Source organism: Erythranthe guttata, chromosome 2 (genome assembly GCF_056151865.1).
Source record: "Erythranthe guttata isolate IM_541 chromosome 2, IM_541, whole genome shotgun sequence".
NCBI lineage: Eukaryota > Viridiplantae > Streptophyta > Magnoliopsida > Lamiales > Phrymaceae > Erythranthe > Erythranthe guttata.
Window position 1 is genome coordinate 17,566,359 of NC_142534.1, and position 10,441 is coordinate 17,576,799.

Here is a 10,441-nt window from a genome sequence, read left to right on the forward strand (position 1 = left end):
CAACAATCACAACATTTTCTCTTCTAGTAAAAATAAATAATGCGTTCAAAGGAATATTTCTATATATTACATGGTTGATGTGTATTTAATTAATTCTAAAAAATCATATTTATGTAAGAAAGAAGGAACAGAGTATAAGTGAATATGATGACTATCTATATATATCATAGCAAATAATTATATATTTGTTTGCAAGTTAAACTCTGCAAACCATCAGTATTAATACTCTTTCTTTTATGATTAAATTCTCATATTTTTTTTTTTAATTTTTAATTTTTAAAGGAATTCTTGACTTCAACTGAAGAATAAATGTATTTTTGGCAGCAAATTAAGCCCTGTTTCAAATAGCCAAATCTCCTGTTTCGATTCGGAGTGGAAATCGATCGGAATTTGTATTTAAAGAATTTCGTCCCGATTTCAACAAGAAAAAGGTTGATATATCATTTTCACAAGAAAGAGAAGCATTTATCTTTCTATTTACAATTTAAATTTACATATATAGCTCAATCAACCAAAAGGAAGAGCAAATTTAAACAATTAAAAAAAAAAAAAAAAGAAGAAGAAGAAGCAATCCCCGAACTCGATCGCGATCGCAATCACAATTTTTATAATAAAAAATGATGAAAAAAAAATCACCAACCGAAGCTAATGGACTCGTAATGCAGATTAGCAGCCAAACCGGACGAGCATATATTCGCCACCTCATGTCTCATTTTCTTCGGGCCACAAACGAGTACTCCAACGCTCGATTCTTTTCGCTCGAACAAAACTCCTACAAAAACAAAAATATCATGAGAAACAAATATTTTTTTTCAAAAAAAGTACATGCATGATCTTAATTAGTTACTCACTCTTAAGATCCGGCCTTTCACCATAATGCAAATTAATCAACTGCGATATCGACTGTTGAGGCAAGCTCTCCAATTCTCTATCCGCGTTATAAAACGACGAATTCGGCGAGGCTTGGGGGGTGGCCCCCTCCATGTGCTGTATTTGTGTAGTTTTGATCTCCCTTGCATTTTTACTCTTGTTCATTGAAAAAGCCGAAGTTGCAGCGATAAATATGCCGATGCATAGGAATAGCATGTGGATCAAAGCTCTTGAAGAAGTTGCGTATATCTTGTTTGTGTTACGATCAATGGGGTAAATTGTATATCTCGTCAAAATACCGATGAAAATAAGGTAAATGATAAAGGAAGATGAGATTATAGCACCGAGCCATAAATAGCTATTCGGTCCTAAAATCGGAGATATTGGTGCATCGGATGGGTTGGGCTTGAGCCACACGGTTCGAATTTTCGTATTTTCTTGTTCTTTAGGTGGGGCCGCTCTCTCTCTTGTTACGTACGCCTCGATTTTTAAGTCCAAATTTGGAAACTCTGGTGGAGCACCGCAGAGAGGGAGGATTAAATCGAGCAAGGTTAAGTCGTTTGAGTTCTTGAACGAGGTGATTAGTAGAATTTCGGGCGTTTTGCATTTCAAATTCTCGCTTGTGTAGATTAGCTCGCGGATGATCGATATAAACGGGGTTACGCCACTTCCTCCGCTCACCATCACCAAAAGCTCGTGCCTTATCGACCCAAAAGAAGAAAAAAATCCGAGAAATTAAAATGGGGTTCTATATATAATATTTTTCAAGATTGATCAATTAATCTAAAACTTTAAGCTGATCCGATTAAAATTAATATCGAATACTACCTTAGGAAGTCGGTTGAAGCGGGCCCGTAAGGCCCTTCGGTTGAAACATCGAGACGATCGATCGAAGAAGAGAGCATTTGGTAGAGCTTATTAGACCATTTTCCTTCTCCTTTGATTATGACACTTAGCTTATCAGACTCGAGACTGCTGCTCGAGCTAACGGTGAACGGATGCCACTGCATCTTCGAAATTGTCGGGACATTCAAGAATATAATGCTCGTCGGACTGTAACGCAAACCTAGGCAAAAACAAATATAACAAACATCAATAAATTATTACAACAAGTACAAAACATTCTGTGGTCCAACTTTGCTCGCCTTTTGCGACAACCGATAGTAAAAAATAAAAAGTCAACGCCGATCAGTAGACGTTGAGAAGTTGAGCTCGACAACTTGGTGGTCAACTGCCTTTTACATATGAGATAGATATATATACCTGTGGTCTTCGAGAAGTTGAGTTCGACAGCTTGACAAGGAAGAACCCTAGCGGACAAGAGACGAACGTTTGACCTAGATTGCAAGAATCTGAGGTAACGGTCGATAAGGAAGAGGAAGAAACCGGGAAGCATCGTGGTTGTGTAATTGATTCCGACGTGGAGGATGAAGAAGACGACGAACGGAATGTACATGTGGTGCGTGTAGAAGAACACCTCGAACATTTTTCTCCTTATCCTCGGGAACGTGGTGGCCCACAGTACTAATCCTGCGACGAGGGATAACTCGCCGGCGATGGCCGAGAAGCCGGTTTTCTTCCATTCTAGCAATTTATGCAATTTACGGACGCTAGCCCAATAGACGACGTAACCGAAGCTATGGGCGGTGAAAAGTGTCATGACGATATGGCCCAACCATATGTGATATTTCACGCTACCCTCCGACGTCAGTCCAAATAGCGGCAGCACCGACGAGCCACGTGTCACCGGGAAGAAGAGAAACACAAAGGCTATGTTTCCGACTATTGCTAGCCAGTCCGAGGTTCTGTCTAGCTTCACTTCCCACCTGCATGCATGCGCCATATGCACACATACATATATATATATATATATATATACATTAATTAAACAGTAGAACCTCGATAAATTAATAACTTCGCTTAAATAATAATTTTTTTGGGGCCCGTCTCGATAAATTCTATGAATTCGCTAAATTAATAGAATTTCTCTTGTCCCGGGTACGGTGTATTAATTTATAAAGATTTAACTGTATATAGTGAGAAAAAGAGAATGAAAATTCTTACACAAGTTGTCCCTTTTTTGCAGCTGTGTTTGGTGTAATGGTTGCAAAGTTGATGCGCATATATGTAGCAAAGCTCCAAACAAGAAGAGCAATAAACATTATAAAAAATGCAACCTCAATCCGAGTTACTACACCTAATCCTTTTATAATCATAGGCCTTTTCCACATTGCCAACCTATGATTATTATTATTTCCATTGATCTCTCTGTTTGTTAAAAAAAAAAAAAAAAAAAAAAAAAGTATTAAATTTTTTTCTTGTATAAAATGTGTAATAATAAATAGAATAAATATTATGTACCCTTTGGTATGATTGTCAATCGATTTCTTTCCTAGATAAACATACACACACCCTAACACCGCAATGAATAGAATCGGAAATGCGAACACCAAGTAAGTCGCACCTGCAAAACATCAACGTACGAAAAACGATTTTGTTATACCAAAATATATCTTATGTATATATTTTTCATTTTCGTGTGCATGCATGAACGATAGATCGATGTTATATAATTACTTAGCGAATTTCATCCGATATCGACTATCGAATAAATTAATTTAATATCATATAAAGTTGAACTATATATATATATATACCCTGGATGGTTCCGAAGTAAGTAGAAGTGGTTTGTTCTCGAATCTCCGGCAGCCAATTGAGGCGGTAAGGATTAGTTGGTATCATAACCCACAAGAAGAGGTAACCGGAAAAGACGATCATCACCACCACCATTATCGCCGCCCTTATCGTGTTGTTGCCGCCACCGAAAGGTGGTACTACTGATGATCTTTGTGGGTCCATTTATATTTTTTTTTTCTTCTTATACACGAGGAATGAACTTGTAACGATATATGTTGTGTTGTACAATGCAGAATGTTTAGAGAACGATGGCCTTTATATAATATTATTCTTAGGAATTCTATACGTGTGTATATATATATATATATATATATATATATATATATATATATATATATATATATATATATATATATATATATATATATATATTTGCAACTGGACTGAAAAAATGGCAGCATGAAAAACACACACAAAAGATGAAATGAAGTGAGATTTTATTTGAATTATTACTAGTCACATATAAATGATTAGAGTGCAAATTTAGACCGAATGACCTGTTTTAATAGAAAAATCGAATGTCATAGAATAATTGACACGTGGATAATTTAAATAAAAAGATAATTAAAATTCTAATAATTGGAAAAAGAAAAAGAAAAAAAAGAAAACTCCAGCATATTTCATAGCCTTTCTAACCCAATAATCAGCGTAATTTATTAAGAGTTAAGAGTACTTAAGAGTGTCACATATCAAAAATTTAATAGAATTCAATTTATATTAAATGTCCGCTGAGAATTTAATCTCAAATGATTAATTAGGGGTGAGAATTTCAGACAAGTTGACTATTTTTGACGAAGTCAAACCCACAAACCAAACAGTTTTTCCATCTCTCACTCGTAGATTGCGTTGCATGGTTCATGCAGCCAACTTAATTCTGTACGTAGGTCTCTTCTGGGGGATTTTTATTTCAATAAATAAATTAATTAATTAATCCGCGCGTGTGCCACAATCAATTCGGTACACGTGTACACTGTTACGAATGCAAGTCAATTGAGAAAAGTGCGGGAGCCTTGTGTTTCTGTGCGTGTAAGAATAATTGTCCACGTGCTTAATGTGTGTCTGCAGGTGTTTTAGCCTTTCAACTTAATTAGCCACGTGTTTTTCCCCCCTTGAAGAAGAAGAGATTGTGTGTCGGTATTTCTTTTTGGAAAATATTAGTTAAAATTCATAATTTTATTATTTACATACAAGAGTAAAATTATTTTCCGATAATTATTAATTCTTCTATATATTTTCAAAAAATAACATTTAATCATTTTAAATACAATTTTTAGTTAATAATTAGTCTTTAAAAGAGGGTATTTGTAATATTTTAAGATACATACGGTCTATATTACGTAAACTATATAATATAGTTTACGTAATATTTGGTTTAAAGGTAAAATTGAAATTAAAAAAAATGAAGGGAGATTTGCGTCATTTTTCTAACTAGATGAGGTCTAGTTATACAGTTTTGTAGAACCTACACTTACTGAATTACATAATGTAGTTTATAATTGTAGATCTACATATAATAACACACATGTGTATATGTGATAGTAGGTAGTTATTTATATTTAACCTGACCTGAAAGGAGGTTGATGTAATTTACCATATTAATTATTTAATCAAGTAGTGTGTCAAGTGAATTGAAAAATATATTTAAGGCCTTAAAAATTAATATTGTATCCAATTATTAATCATGTAAGTTGATGATTACTAGTCATGAACCATGCATATCATTATATAATTCAAATTTGAAGGTTGAAATTAAAAATAATAAATAATAAATAAAAATAAATAAATAAATGACTCATTTATTTATTAAATTGGAGAGAAAGGGCAACAAAGAGAGATGGGTCGGGCATATTCGGGTCGGTGTACACATTGATCAATGAGGTAGGACAAGTGCATGTATGTATGCCAAATAATTTATGTATTATAAGGAAATTTAAATGCATATATATATATATATATATTAATGTCAAATCACCCATATAAAAATGGTTTTTTACTACGACAATTAACCGTAGCAAAAGGTATCAAATTCGTAGTAAAAAGACTTTTGCTACGCATTTGCTACGAATTTGCCCCGTAGCATATACGGGCGTGACAAAAACTTTGCTACAGTAAATAGCCGTACCAAATATTTTTTTACTACGGTAAATCCTAGTATTTACTACGACTTCGAAATTGTTCCGTAGTAAAAAAATACCTTTTACTACGGCTTTTTACCGTAGCAAACAATTTCGTAGTAAAAAACAAATTTTCTACTAGTGAATAATCACGATAGAGCACCTGCCCCGCCACTCGAACGCGTCGAAATTAATTTTTATCAAACCCTTATTAGGCGACTTCTGTATATATATGCTCGTGACTCCTTCGTTCGGCTGTGGAAAAACGTAACCGACCTTAGCTGCTCGATATATATATGAGTCCCACAATATCATGCATCAACCTTCGTAGCCTCTTCTCGATGCAACGTACATCTTGTTATGTAGTTCCCGTAGCAGAGAAGTCATACGATTCCACCCATTGCCATGCACATTGAAGATCGAGCCCGATCCCACGATTATTTGAAAATTAAATGGAAGCAGATCGATCGAGTCAAAAATAATTCATTCAGTCCGATTGTAAGCTTTGCTAATATATCTAGTTTAACCCAAACAAGTTCCATTATACGTTGTGTATGGTTCGTTCTTGCTAATTTTTGTAATATGAGGACTTTCCGGTCATTCGAAATTGCACAGTGGGTTCTGTGCAATTAACTCAGTAATACATATTTGTTAATTATTGTAGAATACTCAATATTTGTTCTTTTATAGGATTTCTTCGATCAGTTGATCAACTGAAGAAGACATCAATTTGTGGCAACAAATTAAAGCCCGGCCCGGTTTCGATAATTGTTCAAAATTAAATCTTTTACTTTCAAATATATATTGTGTATTATTTATGTTACAAGAAATTAAGAGTTCAATATTGGACAACAAATAAAAAAAGAGTGACGATTATATTTTACTGATGTTTCATTTTTATACAAAGGAAGCACTTATCTTCCTATTTACATTGTTACATTTCAATAAAATCAATCAACCAAATGCAATTAAAAAAACAAACAAGAAACATAAAAATTAAACAACCACAAAAAAAAATAAAAAAAAATTCAACAATCACAATATTCTCACTTCTAGTAAAATAAAATAAATAATGAAAAATCACCAACTGAAGCTGATGGATTCAAAATGCAGATTAGCAGCCAAACCAGACGAGCATATATTTGCCACCTCGTGTCTCATCTTCTTCGGACCACAAACGAGTACTCCGACGCTCGATTCTTTTCGCTCAAACAAAAATTCTACGTACAAAAACAAAATATTATCGTTAGAAAAAAAAAATTAATTAAAAGAATGTACATGCATGCAATAATATTTCATGACCATGCATCTCCAAATTACTTACTTTTAAGATCCGGTCTTTCGCCGTAATGCAAATTAACCGACTGCGAAATCGATTGTTGAGGCAAGCTCTCCAACTCTCTATCGGCGTTATGAAATAAAGAATTCGGCGAAGCCTGAGGTGTGGGACCCTCCATATTCTGTATCTGTATATTTTTTTCCTTTGCATTTTTGCTCTTGTTCATCAAAAAAGCCGAAGTTGCAGCGATAAATATTCCGATACATAGGAATAGCATGTGGAGCAAAGCTCTTGAGGTAGATGAGTATTTCTTATTCGTGTTACGATCAATGGGGAAGATATAATATCTCGTCAAAATACCGATGAATAAAAGGTAAATGATGAAGGAAGACGATATTATAGCACCGAGCCATAAATAGTTGTTTTGACCTAAAATAGGAGATATTGGTGCATCGGATGGGTTGGGCTTGAGCCACACGGTTCGAGTTTTCGTCTTTTCTTGTTCTTCTTCGTGTGGCGCCCCTTTCTCTCTTGTTACGTATGCCTCGATTTTTAAATCCAAATTTGGAAACTCTGATGGAGCACCGCAGAGAGGGAGGATTAAATCGAGCATGGTTAAGTCGTTTGAGTTCTTGAACGAACTAACTAGTATAATTTCGGGTGTTTTGCATTTCAACACCTCGCTTGTATAAATGAGCTCGCGGATGATTGATATAAACGGGGTTACGCCACTTCCTCCACTCACCATCACCAAAAGCTCGTGCCTAAAAAAAAACGAGGGTTTAATTTATTTTTCACGATGCACTACCAAAAAAAAAAAAAAAAAAATCTTTTGAGCGACATCACCTATTTTTCAAAAAATATTGTATGTCATATATATACCTGAGAAAATCGGTTGAAGTGGGCCCGTAAGGACCTTCGATAGAAACATCGATGCGGTCGATCGAAGAAGGGGAAGAAGAGAGCAATTGATGGAGCTTATTCGACCATTTTCCTTCTCCTTTGATAATGACACTTAAGTTATCGGACTGGAGATTGCTGCTTGAGCTAATTGTGAATGGATGCCACTGCATTTTTGAAATAATCGGGATATTCAAGAAAATCGTGCTTGTCGGAGTGTAACTCAAACCTTTGGTCTTGGAAAAGTTGAGCTCGACCGCTTGACAAGGAAGAACCCTAGCGGACAAGAGACGAACGTTTGACCTAGATTGCAAGAATCTTAGGTAACGGTCGATAACGAAGAGGAAGAAACCGGGAAGCATCATGGACGCGTAGTTGATTCCCACGTGGAATATGAAGAAGACGACGAACGGAATGTACATGTGGTGCGTGTAGAAGAACACCTCGAACATTTTTCTCCTTATCCGCGGGAATGTGGTGGCCCACATGATTAATCCTGCCACCAAGGATATCTCTCCGGCCACGTTGGATACGCCGGTTTTCGGCCAGTCCAACATCTGATATTTATTCATTTTCAACCAAAAACTAAATTAATGAAACTGAATCTATTGATTTCGATCTGATTAATCCGATTTCTACTCCGAATCATATAAGTCAAATTAAACGATAAGATTATATTACCTCGGATAATTCATGCACGCTCGCCCAATAGACGACGTAACCGATGCCATGGGCGGTGAAAAGGGTCATGATAATGTGGCCCAACCATATGTGGTATTTAACACTACCCTCCGACGTCAGCCCGAATAGCGGTAGTACCGACGAGCCACGTGTCACCGGAAAGAAAAGAAACGCAAAGGCTATGTTTCCGATGAACGCTAACCGGTGCGACGCCGAGTCTAGCTTCACTTCCCATCTGCCATGCATGCCCATATATATATTAATACAAACGAATTATCTTTTTACTATATATTGTGGATTATATATATATATATATATATATATATATATATATATATATATATATATATATATATATATATATATATATATATATATATATTGTGTGTGTGTGTAAAACTCACACTTTTTCTCCTTTTTTAGCAGCTGATTTTGGTGTAATGGTTGCAAAGCTATTATGTAAGTAAGTAGCAAAACTCCAAATAAGAAGAGCAATAAACATTATAAAAAATGCAATTTCAATCCGAGACACTATCCCCAATCCTTTTATAATCATAGGCCTTTTCCATATTGCCAACCTATGATTATTATTTCCATTTTTCCTGTTTAATTTATCAAGAAAACAATTTAATTAGTTAATTATTCACATAAAAAAATTCCATATATAATATGTATAATAATAATAAATAAATTAAATATATAGTTATACCCTTCGGTGTGGTCGTCGTCGCTCGATTTCTTTCCTAGATGAACATACGCACACCCTAAGACTGCGATCAATAGAACCGGAAACGTGAACACCAAGTAAGTCGCGCCTGCAAAACATCAACGTATGAAACACGTACGATTTTGTTAGTAAAGGTTAATTATAGTACCAACATATTTTCGATTTAATTTTAATTTCACGCGAGCGCGCGCGCGCACACACACATATGTATGTATATATACCGTGGGTGGTTCCGAAATAAGTGGAAGCGGTTTGTGTACGAAGCTTAGGCTGCCACTTGAGGCGGTAGGGATTAGTGGGCAACATGACCCACAAGAAGAGGTAACCGGTGAAGACAATCATCACCACCGCCATTATCGCCGCCCTAATCGTGTTGTAATTGCCGCCGCCGCCGCCTCCGCGAGAAGGTGGTGGTGGTGTTCTTTGTGGCTCCATTTCTTTTTCTTTCTTACTTTCTTGAATATGAAGAATGAAGAGAAAATTAATGATATGGAATGTTGAGAGAATGATGGCCTTTATATAATACTATTATTGATAGGAAAAATCTAGTAGAAGCAGCATGAAACACACACACACACTGTGGACTTTAATTAATCACATATGATTGGGCAAGTTGACAATATTTCTCAAAGTCAAACATCATATATATATATATATATATATATATATATATATATATATATATATATATATATATATATATATATATATTTTATGGAATGTTGTTCGCTCCTCTATGATTGTGTTGCATGGTTCATGCAACCCAGTGTTTCTGTAACTTGTATCTGTATGTGTGTGTGTGTATATATATATATGCGTGTGCCTGAGCGTGTTCGCGCGTGTCAGGAGAAATCACACACGTGTGTGCTGCCAGGAGAATGTTTTCAGAAAACTGTTTCTTTGCGTCCAATAAGAATCATACACGTGCTTATTGTGTGCCAATTTCTTATTCTTAAATCCGGGCTTGGGCCCTTCTTTTTTCTTAACGAACAAGAGTAATTTGGGCCGTTCTGTGTTCATGAATTTTGTGCAGTAAGGCCCGATTAATTATCATGTAAAATTAATTATAAATTAAATTAAGGGTAAGTGACCATCACCCCGAAGTAAGCTCAAATTACGAAAATATCTCTCATGTTACGATAATTACAACCAACCCCTCAATTATGTATTTTC

The 10,441-nt window shown here is 35.3% G+C and overlaps 2 protein-coding genes across 2 annotated transcripts; both read right to left on the reverse strand.

Annotated features, from left to right (window-relative positions):
• Window positions 1–415: 415 nt before the first annotated feature.
• On the reverse strand, window positions 416–3,872 carry LOC105963836 (ferric reduction oxidase 2). Its single transcript, XM_088814760.1, has 7 exons — window positions 3,528–3,872; window positions 3,232–3,334; window positions 2,935–3,138; window positions 2,134–2,696; window positions 1,699–1,936; window positions 852–1,570; window positions 416–772 (listed from the first exon to the last, which is right to left on the reverse strand). The coding sequence occupies exons 1-7, from the start codon at window positions 3,727–3,729 to the stop codon at window positions 633–635; spliced, it is 2,169 nt and encodes a 722-aa protein (XP_088670886.1). The 5' UTR covers window positions 3,730–3,872; the 3' UTR covers window positions 416–632.
• A 2,665-nt stretch (window positions 3,873–6,537) lies between these two features.
• On the reverse strand, window positions 6,538–10,046 carry LOC105964000 (ferric reduction oxidase 2-like). Its single transcript, XM_012988497.2, has 7 exons — window positions 9,490–10,046; window positions 9,251–9,356; window positions 8,946–9,143; window positions 8,542–8,776; window positions 7,843–8,417; window positions 7,006–7,724; window positions 6,538–6,901 (listed from the first exon to the last, which is right to left on the reverse strand). Exons 1-7 carry the CDS (start codon window positions 9,701–9,703, stop codon window positions 6,762–6,764), a joined length of 2,187 nt encoding a protein of 728 aa, XP_012843951.2. The 5' UTR covers window positions 9,704–10,046; the 3' UTR covers window positions 6,538–6,761.
• Between the last annotated feature and the right edge of the window lie 395 nt (window positions 10,047–10,441).